The 14349-nt window shown below is 38.7% G+C and overlaps 2 protein-coding genes across 4 annotated transcripts; one reads left to right on the forward strand and one right to left on the reverse strand.

Moving 5' to 3' along the window:
• The first annotated feature begins 1143 nt into the window (after positions 1-1143).
• LOC137720730 (serine/threonine-protein kinase ATG1a-like) lies at positions 1144-6022 on the forward strand. 2 transcript variants are annotated; one of them, XM_068459841.1, is made up of 13 exons: positions 1144-1838; positions 1938-2055; positions 2375-2433; positions 2579-2646; positions 3205-3295; positions 3387-3467; positions 3650-3761; positions 3929-3983; positions 4137-4297; positions 4379-4719; positions 4917-5208; positions 5293-5366; positions 5478-6022. In XM_068459841.1, the coding sequence occupies exons 1-13, from the start codon at positions 1593-1595 to the stop codon at positions 5712-5714; spliced, it is 1935 nt and encodes a 644-aa protein (XP_068315942.1). In that variant the 5' UTR covers positions 1144-1592; the 3' UTR covers positions 5715-6022. The 2 variants fall into 2 exon arrangements, with proteins under 2 accessions (XP_068315942.1, XP_068315943.1); XM_068459842.1 differs by having other exon boundaries at positions 5296-5366.
• Positions 6023-7263: 1241 nt separating this feature from the next.
• Positions 7264-14349, reverse strand: LOC137721155 (protein LATE ELONGATED HYPOCOTYL). Of its 2 annotated transcripts, none has more exons than XM_068460265.1 (9): positions 14116-14349; positions 13723-13754; positions 13291-13494; positions 13047-13158; positions 12737-12798; positions 9778-10011; positions 8423-9685; positions 8091-8300; positions 7264-7982 (listed from the first exon to the last, which is right to left on the reverse strand). In XM_068460265.1, the coding sequence occupies exons 3-9, from the start codon at positions 13327-13329 to the stop codon at positions 7569-7571; spliced, it is 2334 nt and encodes a 777-aa protein (XP_068316366.1). In that variant the 5' UTR covers positions 13330-13494; positions 13723-13754; positions 14116-14349; the 3' UTR covers positions 7264-7568. The 2 variants fall into 2 exon arrangements, with proteins under 2 accessions (XP_068316366.1, XP_068316365.1); XM_068460264.1 differs by having other exon boundaries at positions 13291-13497.

A 14349-nucleotide genomic window follows, 5' to 3' on the forward strand; every position in this document is an offset into this window, starting at 1 on the left:
CTAGGTGGAGAGCTAGGCGGCCCTAGGCGGTCATGGGCAGTGTTTTTTTTTTTTTTTATATATTTTTTTTTTTATTAATTGTGTGCCTCTTTCTTTTTTGGTTTCATGGTGGTATACTTATGGAAATGGTGTACCTGATTTGCAAATGATGAATTTACTACAAGTTCATCCAATACTTATGGAAATGGCATACCTAATTTGTATTTTATCATTATTTTATTATCTATACAAGTATAGTTTTTTTTTTTTAGGTGTAAATGAGCACTTATTTACAATGTATATAATAAATTTACATAAATCCGTCTAGGCCGCCTGCCTAGGCCCTGCCTAGCTTTCTAGGTGCCCCTTCCCACCGCCCGACTAGGGTCTAGCGATTTTTAGAACATTGATTAGAAACCACCAAGTCCTTAAATTTAAAGACATATGATGGTATGGACTGTTTTTAAGGCACCATTGAAGATGCTCTAATGATTTACAACTTGTTCTATTTTCTTTTCTTATTCTCATAAAATAAGTACTTTGATACCATAAGTCCTAAGTCGGGTACACAACAGAAAACCAAACTTGGAAGTTCGTTTTCAAGCCTCGGTTACTTGTGGGTGGGCCCTTGAGTTCGTATTTGTCTAATATTTGGGCAATAGTGCAGTAAGTTCACATCAAATCAAAGCCTGTTCTGTGTGTATCCATATGATCAAGGGCTTTTCAATCAGGTCAGTCCCCCTTATTCTCCGTCTGTGCGCTAACCATCGCTTTAGCCATACGATCAAGGGAATTCCAATCTGGGCCAGTGTCCTAATCCCATCTGCATTAGGACTAGACCATCATTAATAATGGTTTTTGGACAAAGATATCTCGCATAAAACCATACACAATCTATGTTTATTTATAGTCAATTGACAATGATCACGTGGAGGTTTGAAGTTCTAAAATCTAATGAATTTTAAGCTAGCCATGACTGCTAAAACTGGATGGAGAATATGATCACACCAATACTCTGTAATCATTGGTTCTTTGTTTTTGTTAGTTTTTTTTTTTTTTTTTTTTTTGGTATAAATCCTTATTGTATACAAAAATAAACAAGAACAAAATCAAATTAAAAACATAAAACCATACCAGTGAAGGAGACTTATCAAGGAATTTAGCTTTATATTCTCTGCTCTTGCCTCTAGATTTTTAGGCTATCCATTCCACTCAACATCCCTCTCTCAGCAAAAGTGTTTGCTTTGGGACTCTCTCTCTCTCTCTCTCTCTCTCTCCCCCTCTCCCCCTCTCCCCCTCTCCTGGGCAAGCGAGCATTGACAATCGGCGTCGTTTTTCCACACACACAAAATGTGATTAAAGTCTCTCACTTTGGGTTTTGTTTCCGCATTCCGATATGACCATTGCTCCCTCTTTTATCCTCACAAAACACAACCACCACTCCCACTTACGCAACAGCCACCGTCATCGCCACCGTCGACCTGCTTCCCCAAAACCCACACTCAAGTTCACAGCTTTAGTCAACACACAAATTTTAAAAATTGACCCATGATCTTCTCTCGCAGCTACGACGATTAGAGTTTCGACCCACCACCCCAGCGGCGGCGGCGCATATGGATCACCGTTACCCCAACCAGTCCCGCCTCATCGGAGACTACATACTGGGCCCCAAAGTCGGGTCGGGTTCATTCGCGGTTGTTTGGCGCTCACGGCACCGACAACTCGGCACTGAAGTTGCCGTCAAAGAAATCGACAAGAAGCCGCTCAGCCCAAAAGTCAGCGACAACGTACTCAAAGAAATATCCATTCTCAGCACCATCAACCACCCCAACATCATTCGCCTTTTCGAGGCCATCGAGGTTGTTTTCCTTTTTTCCGAGGTTGTTTTGTTTTTGTTTCCTTATTTTTTCCGAGTTATTTATGTATGTGTAATGTTGGTGGTTTGGGGATTTTGGCAGACCGAGGACAGAATCTACCTTGTGCTGGAGTACTGTGACGGCGGCGACCTGGCGGATTATATTCGCCGACATGGGAAGGTTTCAGAAACTGTTGCCAGGCACTTTATGAGGCAATTGGGTATTTTTCTTTTTCTGTGATCAATTCTACTTTTAATCCAAGTTTTTAATGGAAGTTCATATTTTTGGGGGATTTAGATAATTGGGTTTGCCTCCAACGCTTTTCGGATTAAATTCGGGCTCTTTAGATGGATTAAAGTTGAATGGTTATTGAATTGGTGGCCAGTTTGGTTTGTGTTGTTTGTTAGATATGGAAATAATGTTTGGATGATTAGGCTAATTAGGCTGGTGGGAATGTTCTTAATTTGATGGTTTAGCTGTTTTCTTCCTTTTTTGCAAGTGGGAATTTTGACATGTTTGATTTGGATTCTCCTGAACAGCTGCAGGCCTGCAAGTGCTTCAAGAAAAGCACCTCATTCATAGGGATTTAAAACCGCAGGTACTGCGCTTTTTTGTTTTGTCGCGAGTCATGATTCTTGAGAGTGTATGTTTATGAAGTTTGAGATTTTTGTCAATTACTGTTGGAAAAATTGGATTTTGTTTTTCTTGGTTCGTGACTAGTTGATTTCGGGCTGAAATTATAGAACTTACTCTTGTCAACGACGGTTGAAGATACCCCACTGTTGAAGATTGGGGATTTTGGTTTTGCAAGGTAAACGACTTATATTCTTTTCGACTTTTCCCTATTCCACATTGTTTTTTAATTTATAGCTGCAACCTGAGTAAAAAAGTTTACTTATTAGGCTTGTATGATATCATGCTTTGACAATAGTTTCCAAATGGAATGGTAACATATCCAACCAATATGAATTCAGCACTATCCCAATTATTTGGCTTTCTGATAAGCAGGATAAATTATTTTTGTGTCGTTTACTTATATTGCTAAGAAGGATTTTTTTTGTTGTACATCAGTTTCTGAGTTCCCTCTGTTATCCCAATCTTCCATTCATAACCTGTGGTTTATGAAATTAACATCTACTACTGAGAGATGCAGATATATTTTGTAATTTGTGGAAATTTGAGATGGCATGAACTGTTTCGATGGTACGTAGAGAGATTTATTAAATTTTCACCACCTCCTCTCTGAAGATCAATTTTTAAAAATGATCTGAGGCAACTTCAGTTGACAATATACGAAAATAAAACATCGGTGACAATTATTTCTAAATGTATTTGCACTTGGTCATTGTCTTGATGTTCCTGTCTGCAGATTCCTCATTGAGGGCTTGGCTGATACACTATGTGGTTCACCACTGTACATGGCTCCAGAGATTATTCTGAACCAAAAGTATGATGAAAAGGTGATAGAATATGAAACTGACATTGCTGACAACGTTGTAGGAATCTCTGCCCTCTTTATTCATCTTTAATCTGTTATTATGGTCTTTGCAGGCCGATTTGTGGAGCGTTGGAGCAATTTTGTTTCAGCTGGTGACCGGGAAGCCACCATTTGATGGGAATAATCATTTTCAGGTCTGTGGAAATCTGAATACATATATATATATATATATTTTTTTTTTTTTCGGTCATAAGATTTTAGGATTTGCATCACATATTCTACCCAGGTAAGGGCTGACTATATGAAATTTATGTTATATGTATGTTAGATTTGGAAGTGTTATCTTGTTTATTTTAATGATTTATACTGTATACAGCTTTTCCAAAATATTCTGACATCGACTGAGCTGAGGTTTCCAGATGGTGCTTTAGAAGAATTGCATCCAGATTGTGTAGATCTCTGCAGAAGCCTGTTACGTCTAAAGCCAGGTCATGATTGTTATATAAAGAATTTTCTTTTGTTATGCTTGTAGTTTAACTAATTTATAATCAGAGTCAAGAAAGTGAGAGTTCACTGCTAGTGTCGTGTGAATATCAAGAGTTTACTTAACCCTTCGACAAAGCAACCATGTAAAAATTAATACTTCAATTTGCAGCTGAGCGACTATCATTTACGGAGTTCTTCAATCACAAATTCCTCAGAGATTCTAGGTAAAGCATTTGGTTTCATAGCTTTCAAAGCGCATGATTTATTAGTTATAGTACATTTGACATTTTGTACAAGTTGGATATCCAGTAAGGAAGATATCTTATACTATATACCCATGCAGTCATTACAATAGTTTCTTATATTATAATCTGTAGGTATCAAGTGGATGTTGGTCACCCTTCAGTGCTTCCACCGCTTCAATCCACGGTCGAACAGCCTAGTTCTTCTGTCTCCGACAATATACCGCAAATGCATTTCTGGCAAACTACCAACTCATCTATTACCCGAGATCCAAACTCGCAGGATCAGCTTCGAGGTCTGTAATTTTGTTTGGGATTCCCTATTTATCCTTGTGCTTCTTTTGAATTATTTATTTTGGTTTTCCTTGCTTGTCCAGTTTCTGATTCAATGGAGTCCATCGAGAAGGACTATGTTATGGTCGATTCTTTCTCTCATTACCTTGAATCTTCCCTGCCACTTCATTCCACAACGGGAGCTTCTCTCAGGGCTTCAAAGCAGAAAGATCGTGATAAAACAGTTATAGTGAAAACCAAGGAGCAGGTAGCTAGTTCTGTGGGTGCAGAAAGTTCACAAACTAGCGGATCAGCTAAATTACCAGCATCTTGTGAATCAGCACTGTTACTAGAAGTGCAAGGACTATCTATACTGCATCCTTCTACTAGGCTCCATCTTTTACATCAGTACGCTCAGGTTCTTGCAGACTTGTCGCAGGAAAAGGTGCGTCAGTTACAGTTATTCATTGTGGAATGTGCTCGTCTCATTTTGTTGCACTGGATATCATGTATTTAGTTCAGTATCATAGTATGTTTTATTTACAGGAGTGTATCAAAGAACTTAATTATATTAGCATGATTAGACAAAACTCTTGACTTTTTTGGGGTTTGTATTAAAGTAATTGTTACTTTTGGTTGCAGTACAATGCAGGACTATTTCTAGACTCGTTTTCGGTTCAACTTCTTGTTTTGGCCATATGGAAGAAATCTATTCAAATTTGCAGCACTTGGCTGGCATCATCTAAAGAGGATAAATCACCTGAAGGTAGCTCAGCGAATGAATCCTTGCAGGGAGGTGCAGCCTTATCAACAAAAGCCTCAGAAAATGTAGATTTTAGCCGGCCTTCATCTGTTTTGATGTGGGCAGAGCAAGGTTTCATTGTTGCTGTTGATCGAGCAGAGAGGCTATCCTATCATATCCAAGAAATGGATGGTTAGTGTGTCAGAAACTGTCTGTGATCACAGTTTTTAGTTTTCTGCTTATATTCTGCTGATTAAGTGATATATATATATATAGCAGGTGCTGCTGAAATGCCGGATGCCATGGAAATTATTTACCAAAAAGCGCTCAAAGTTGGCACAAGTGGTGCTGTACGTAAACTTGCACAAGTGCCCCCTTCTTTCTTTTTCAAATTACATCTCTAATAATGTTTGCTGATTGCACAATCGTTGACCATTTAGATTCTGCCCATGTATTTCCAGGTAGACGAGTACATGGAGAACAAAGGCAGTGTCGAAGCATTGTACTCCAAGGCTATGCTTCTCCTTTCTTTTATTGCAGGAGAAGCAACGTCTCTGCCACTAACACCTCCGTTTTCCCTAACTCCTGCCAACAAGAAGCGAATCCAACAATATATTCAGAACTTGGAGTCCCGTCGGATCAACTTTCTGAAATCACAGCCTGCTCCTGTGCAAGCCCGCGGCTCCTCGGCAAAGTAAATATGACTGCCTCTGTACAGCCCTTATTGACAAACCGGCTTTTTCTGTGTATATTACTGGTATGGGGGTAAATCGTGGTCAGATCGGAGGGAAGTTTTGAACTCTGGGGGGATGATAGTGAGACATATATATATACACACATATATCTACTGGATAGGGGACTGTATATAATATAGCCTGTGCAGGGAAGGCAAATGTAGAAGGAAGGAGATGGCCTTTTTTGCATGAGTTTATGTAAATTAAGTTCTCTATTCTTTATATGGAAACAGAACAACTGTAAATATGGAATGGTGGTAATTTCTCCCTTGTAAATTTCACGCTTTTTAGTTGTTTCGCCAAAAAAAAAAAAAAATTCACGCCTTTTAATTTTTACTACTGTTTATTCCTGCTCTTTCCTCTTTACTAAATACAAGGACTAACTGCATTTCACGAGGGCTTTTGAAAATGGGTCGTCTAAGTTTAATTGTTTCATATTACAGTCTTTGTTTAGTGGACTATTTGATCTTTCATTAAATTGAGATGACGAGACGAGCGTGCAACTCTCAATTGGGAGAGCATTTTCAAAAGAGATGACAATAACATTAAAAAAGGATTACAATAATGTTTTCCAACTAAAATGTCAATTCTAATGTGGCAATGGCATGACGTGGATTGGCAACAAAGTGGTGGCTGCCAAAATTGACACAATTAACCAATCCTGCTCCAGCCACAACATTTGCACATTTAGATGCTACTACCGTACTATCAAGAGGATTAGCTGCCAAGGATATTTATCCAGTAGTAGATCTCAAATTCATTTTTATTTAATTATTAAATGTTTTTTTTACCATTTTAATTATTTTTTTTCCAAAAATATTTATTATATTATAAAAAGTAAATAATATAATAAATAATAGTTTAATTTGACATATCGGCTACAAAGAAAATTTTTCAAAAACATCAGACCCACAGCCTTTCAAATTAAAATTTTATATTTAAAATTTGACGACTTCTTTAGAGATACTCTGAGCTAACACGTAAGCCATATTTGTTCCACATTTGAGAAAAGAAACTCATCCATTTAAAGAAGATTGGATGTTCAAATGGACAAAATGAATAAATTGATACAATTCCAAAACCTTATGCAAAGTAAGAAAATAGGAACCACGTAACTCAGTATGAAAACCATTTTAAACTTACAAGGCTTTAAATGTAGTTAGCCCGAAACATAATATTAGTATAAAACATATTATATTTTTACTTACAAAGGGATTGAAGTCAACATGTAAACCCACAACCCATCTTCTACAACAATAAAACGAGCTGAAGAAACACACTAGGGGTAAAGGGATAAGGGATCTAATGTTAGGGTTAGGGCATCAGCAATTTGGCATAGAGACTTGAAATGGCTATGAAAACATGTCTGTCCAAAAGCTCCTTACATGACATGACAAAATGCGTGTGCCATTGAACTCGCAAGAACACGAGGGTTTCCGGGCAACCTTGCAGGCTGCATTTCAATAGCGATGATGAGTAAAATCGTCAAAACAAGAGTATAAACTCCGAAAAATTACTTGTGCATCAAGGATTTCTCTTAATAATACAAATAAAAGATGTAATCATCAAGGTCCATCAATCAAACACTTGGAATGTACTTTATCGAGGGTCTAATTACGCGAGTCTACAACTGCAGTTGCAGAGGTTCGAGATAGTGAAACGATCAAATGTAAATAGATTATGGTACACACGCCAAAGACAAGTTTCTGATCTGCTGGAATCGAAATTACAACACAAACGAACTATATAAAGGAGCGGAAAATACAACCTGCGTGCAAAAACAAAGGTTTCCATTGATTTTGCACACAATATGGAATGTCAAGTTTGAGCTTCCCCTTCTAAGCGTAACCTCTTCGGGCACTTCTCTTCGCAGTGGCTGCTGGCATTGGCCACCCGGTTCTCGTTGGCCTCTACGGAGCACCTCTTGTAAGGCTTGAATCCTGTTCGACGGGCCTTCAGTTTCCCTTGGCTAAGTCCTAGTGTCAGTAGCCCTTCTGTGTTGCTGCCTCGTGCTGGTGACACACTTTTCTCCGCTTCTGGAGGATACGGAAATGACATCCACGAATAGAAGTCAAATTGTGATGCAGATGCATCTCTATCTTTCTTGTCAGAATTTTGATTTGCTGCTTCTGTAGCATCCTGATGCTCATTAACCTTGAGGCAGTGTGAAGGCGGTGAAAAACTCTGGGGCAGTACCTCTCTTGCGAATAGCGCTTGAAAGGCCATCCGTCCCTAACAAAGGTATTTAACATGATAAGAGACTAATTGATTATAAAAAAAAAAAAAAAAAAAAAAAAAAGATTGATCAAAATCGGTTGCTTCAGATATATGTTAAACTACCTCTTCAGAAACCTCTTTCCATGGATCATTCATGTTGCTGATACTTCTACTGCGACGATAATTAGAATCAGATGCTAAGAGATTTAGATCAAGTTCTTTTGGTTCTTTAGGTTCTTCTGGTTCTTCTGTGCCTTTCTCATGCTTCTCTAATGCATCTGTCTCTACTTCGCTGCCGGAAGGTGTGTTGGAGCCACATGAAGAATGGTCAACCTGACATTTGTTTATTATTTTAATAAGAAACACACGTTTTATTGAAAATACGTGAAAGGTGCAAAGCATTGAAAGGAGGACTAGTAGTCAATACTATGCAACTGAACGATATCAAAGAAAACCTGTTTTCTACTCTTTGCATTGTCTGAATCATTAACTTGAGCAGTTGATGCCACAGCCTTCTCATCATCAGCAGACTTCAATTCTGTATTAGGCTCTGCACCTCCATTATCAGAGTTTGATGATGACCTGTTTGGTGATTGTGAAGCTAAATGCTGAGCATCCACAGCTTCCAAGGGTTCCGGCTCCAATTGTTGATCCTCTGCAGAAGGAATTTGAAGAGAATTCTCACCTCTCTCTGTCATCACTGCAGGATCTTGATCAGTATTCACTGACGGAACCCCCCCAGTCATGGGCATGGGAGGGCAGCTCAAAGAAGTTTGAACAGGAGCGCACAAGGGAAGCAATCCATGGGCTGCCCACCATGCAGTTGCAGCAGCTACAGTGGCAGCAGCAATTGCTGCCATACTTGGAGGGGAGTTTGGTGGAAAACCTCCAGCAGAGGAGCATGCAGGAGAGTCTTCCGTATTTTCCACATTTGCATAAGGCCAAAATGTGGCTGCAAAGCTAGCCGCAGCATGAGCTGCAGGGTTTTGTAGCAGAGACGACACAATAAGGCTAGAAAATGTTGAGGAAATGTGGTGAAATGATTGGTAGTCCTTTTGACCATGGTGGAATGGTGTGAAGGGAGGGTGAAAAGCTGGAAACGATTGGTGAATAGTAGATCTTGATGCATTACTTTCATGTTCAGTAGTAGTAGATGCCGCTGGATTTGCAAACAGGTTAGGCTGTCCATGAACCTTCCCCATAGGATGGAAACCGGAGTCAGGGAATGACATATCTGCAGGTGTAGTTTGATTACACGCTCCTACGCTGCCATCCAGTACATGTACAGGAACATTCCTTGGGTAGTTCTGAGTGCCTTGCATCCCATCTGTTGGCAATGCACAATTCAAATCATCTGCTTTCTCACCTTGAACCAACTTCTTATGAAGAGCATTAGTGTTCTCTGACACTGAGGCTCCACTTGTGCCATTAACTTGAACTATCTTTTTGGCATCATTTTTCTTCATATTCTGATTTCCATTAAGTTCAATAGTAACATAAGATTCAGTTGTTACATCTTGACTTATTACCTCTTTCAGCGAAGGCACAAACTCCTGAAAAGTGCAAGCGTTTCTCAGCACCACCTGTGTAGGTATAGAATTTTTGTTTGCAGTAGAATCAGAGGAACAATTATGTTCTTGGAGCAAAGTGAAGGCTTCTGAGCAATTTTCATCCTGATTTTCCTTTCCATTTTTCGGATTTTCTTCTTCAGTAGGTCTCTGATAAGGAAATTGCAGATTAAGTACTATAACATGAACCATGAGAACATAAAAAGTCTTTGGTTCGAAAAAATGGATATATAAATAATAACCTCATGAGGTGGTTCTTTCTCCAAATCCACTACTTGTGGACAGTGTGAAGAAGATGCTGTAGATAAAAGTTTTCCATCCTTTGCTCCCACATGCGGAGTGGTCAATGTCGTGGCAGCTGAACTAGACTTTCGAGGGTAAGGATTGCTTGGTTTCCTCTTGGGACGTGGAGGCGGGATATCTATGTCAATTGATTGTCCCATTGGAACACCTTTATTGTGTGCCTCCTTCTCCAGCTGAAAGCAAAACCTTTTTGCGTCAGTATTCATATTCAAAGTTTGATATAAGAATTATTGGAATGGAGTGAAATGCCTCAATTACTCAGGTGAATTTGGAAGAGCTCGAGAATAAAAAATTTAACCCATTTTTTTTTTCTTTTCTGAAATATGTATGTGATAACCGTACAGAAATTGTAGACCCAGAAAAAACTAGTGCATATCAATGTAATGTGTAACAATGCTTAAGAAATGTGTACTCTAGTCTCTAGGCGGAAGAGGAGAAAGAAAGAGGATAATGACCTCATGGTATGGTCTAGGAGTGTTAATATGAAGAGGACGATGGCTTGAAACTTTAAGTCATTTTCAACTATCCATGAGTAAGCGGCTAAAATGTACGACACTGGAAACTCTTGAATAAGAGCAGAAGCTTTTTGCCCTAAAGTTCCGATCAAGACCATTCTGGAACAACTCCATTGTAAAGTTAAAAGGGTGACGTCCATTGATACCCTCAATAAATTGAACTCTATGTTTCAGATGAGAGATGAATTCCAATTGAGGATACAACAATAATCAGAGGAAGTTGATGGCATGTTAATTCATTGGGACCGACCAATTTACGACAACATCTAACATGGTCCCCCAGAGTTTACTTTTGTTTACCTACCAAATAAATTTGTATACGATATTTGTTTCTCCCTTATAGCTTCTAAAATCTGATTCCAAACAAATGGAAACTTAAATATTCATATAGTACAGATAAGCATTAGAAACAGTAAATGATCATATTCACGGTTTCAACAAGATTTCGGGTGGCTATGAGACCAAGTACGATGGAGGTACTGGAGCAAAGATTTTTCTGTTTATCTCTGCTGCCTGATGAATTGAGCTACCGTGTCTTTAAGTTTAAAGCTTGTCCAAAGTGTAGTTGGAAACAAATCATGTGCGCTTCCAATCACCTAATCAAAGTCCTAGTAGACAGAACAATCTACGCTAATCATCTACTAAGTGCATCACTTTTTAGTCCAAAATTTGCCTGTTAGCCTGTCACATAAATGGGTATATTGCAACAGCTTCCCAGTCACTGATCTGTATGGAAGTAACCGAACTACGGATAGCTGCACTAGTATGATCATGTAAGAGCAACCTATATAGTTTTTCAAACTCCCTAGGGTCAAGCCCTCCCCTAAAATGAATGACTAGAAAACGCTCAGTAAGGACCATGACAGACATCTTCACAGCATGAACAAAAAACACACACAATCCATTAATTGATATTTTCCAAACTGCAGATCGCGTATTACATTGTTTTCTAACAAAATGTTCCAAGGGGAGGGGAGAATCATAAGGTCCATAGCGACTTTTTCATATTACTCCCACTGTACATCTATACCCATAAAAGACCAAAAACCTTTATATTTCCCCAAACTGTACTCTCTGTTTCACCTTTAAACCTAACAGTAAAGTTTTCTTTCATTGAAGCCTAAGTGTAACCACTGTAGTTGAGCCAAAATTTCGAACGGACTGTAGTAAGAAAAAAAATCGTGTGCCCTTCTATCCATACGTAATAAGCATCCTAGAAGGCTTATGCATGAATCAAAGTCGTAGTAGACCAGTCAATCTAAGCTAATTCGTGTTCAGTTTTTAGTTAGCAAACATCACTCTGAGTATGCAGAGAGAATAATCAGTGTACACATCATAGTCCATAATTTGCTTGTGGTCTTTTGACATAAATGATATATTGCAACTTCCCAGTTACTGATCTGTACAAATGGCTGCATAGGTATAATGATGTGAGACCAACCTATATCGCTTTCCCAACTTTCAAGGCTGCCCTTTTCTATAAGGTGCTAACTGACATCTTTTACTTTTTGGTTTCATGGCTACCATCTTCAGGGTATTAAAAAAACACAATCCATCCACCGATATTTTCCTAACTGTAGATGAAATATGGACAGTCAGACGGTTGATAAAGACTTTTTTCATGTTATATCTAAGACCTATCGTATAGTGCTGAAATCTCCTTGACAACATCATAACAATTGGCCTCCATTTTTAACAAAAGTTTCTTTCCAAATTTTCCATTAAGATCTATTTTTGGAGATAAACTATTGTAGAGGAATTTCTTGACAAAGAGTGAGAATGAGCAAGAAACTATGCAGCTAAACTAAATTCCCTTACCCACAAAACTCAAAAAACTAATAGCCGTCTTTGTTCAAGTTTGAAATTTTATTTCAGTCTAGTCACAGTACATTTGATATGTCATGCATAAGCATTAAAAATGCAAAGATAACATTTTCACCCAATGCATGGCTTGCCCCAAACTACTGATGGTTGAGGGTTTGCGTCATGGAAAAACAACATCACTGAAAACTGTGGTACGGGCAGCTACATCTTACCCTTTCCAGACCTCATAATGATGGGAACCATATGCACTGGTCCATCCTTTTTATCAAATTTAGTATGGCTAGCAAGCTTATGAATGAACAAATGCACTCTACTAGAGTAGCATTTACAAGAATCTGTAACGGTCCTCATAAGTATTTCATAGCTAAATGAGATGACAGGATGATTATAGTCACAGCAACGGAAATATGTGACACCTGTTATTATAAAATAAATTACCAACTGCATTTTATAAAACCCTAGTAGTGCAAATTAAAGGATCCATGTTTTGGAAAACCAAGCATTCGGAATAAAAAATGTACATATCAAATAACCATAAGGTGAGAAGGTACCCATTAACCTTTGAAAAGAACTTCTGAGCATGACTCCTGATCTGCACAGCAGTCTTCGTTCCAATATGTTCTGTTAAACAAAAACAGAAGAAAAGGGGGGAGAAAAGGATAAAGATGATGTCTCAAATAAGGAAAAAAATGTCAAAAATAAGGTTTCAAGTCATTTCTAACAACAGATATTTAGCAGATTGAGATCGAGACTAACAAGAAATACAGTTCATAAATAAAAATCAATCCACTTGCAGCCCTTTCCCAATAGCTATAAGTACAGAAATGAACTCAAGGGATACTACCAAATTAAAGCTAATGAATTGTAACCTTCAATGCGCTGCCATGCTCGGCCATAGAGCTTCAAGGCATCAAGAAACCTATTATGCTCCTCCTCTGTCCATCGCTCTCGTTGCTTGGTAATCGTATAAGGCTTTCGTGCCTACCATTAACAAAAATCCGATAATCTATCTACTTAGCACTCACTAATACACACTCAAATCCAATGATTCATCTACTTAGCACTCACTAATATACTTCCAATTTCAACAAAGCAGACTCCAGTCTATGTTACCTTGATGAAAAGGTCTTCTCCAGATGAGTTTGTGTCCATTTACGGACCCAGGTAGCTCGCGCTGCTTCAAATCCTCCCTGACGAGCAATGGATAGAACAAGGACCTTCTCTCATTTGTAAAAGCACCGAGAGCTATTACGAGTAAAGCCGTCTCGGTTGTACTACTAAAGAAAAGCCGAGAAAGTGATGATTCTACTCCTACAGCTACTGCAAAAGAAAAATAAGGCACAACAATCGGTAGAGATCCGTCTCTGGTTCTAAAGCAGTAGAATTAAGCAGTCCAATTTTCACATGAAAGTAAAAGAAACCGAAAACTGAATCGAAAGCACAAGTGATCGAATTAAAATTTCAGATTCCACCGCAACACGGAGAGAGCTAGATGAACGCTTCTCCGAAAGTACAAAAATAAATTTCTTTATTCAGAATCCTCACCAAAACGAACCGGTACACGCCAAAACCTTTAACTACGAAGCAAGAACAAACATGGCGAACAATAAGAGAGAGAAAGTTCGATCAGTAAATAAACAGGCCATTTCTATAGTGACTCGGACCTTGTTCTCCAATCTTAACACATCTGTTTGGTTGCCGAGAAAATTAATCAAATCAAGCCAGTTAATTCAGCTCAATTGTTCAAAATCGAAGCTTATTCATCACTTCCTCAGCTCAGATGAACTTCCGAGTCGGTTTCTCAATCGAAAACGAAGCTCAAAAGCTCATCTTTCACTAATTCATTCGTTAATTTTGATAAAATTGTTGAATTTTCTCATCAGCAACCAAACGGAGAATAAAGAACAAGGCCGATTCCAAAAGAAAACGAAAGCGTACCTTCTGAGACATCCATGGCGGATTCAGAGCTTTCTATTCGAGAAGAGCGACTGACAGAGTCCGGTAACTCACCGGAAACCCGCCGGATAAGGCATAGTTTCCGGCAATGGCGACTGGATCCGAACCGTTCGAAAACTCAATTACAAAAACCAAAAACCAAAAACCAAATCCAAGAGCCTCCACAGAAGAGTATAATATAGAGAGAGAAACAGTGAGAGTATGGGTGAGGAGAGA

Source organism: Pyrus communis, chromosome 16, assembly GCF_963583255.1.
Source record: "Pyrus communis chromosome 16, drPyrComm1.1, whole genome shotgun sequence".
NCBI lineage: Eukaryota > Viridiplantae > Streptophyta > Magnoliopsida > Rosales > Rosaceae > Pyrus > Pyrus communis.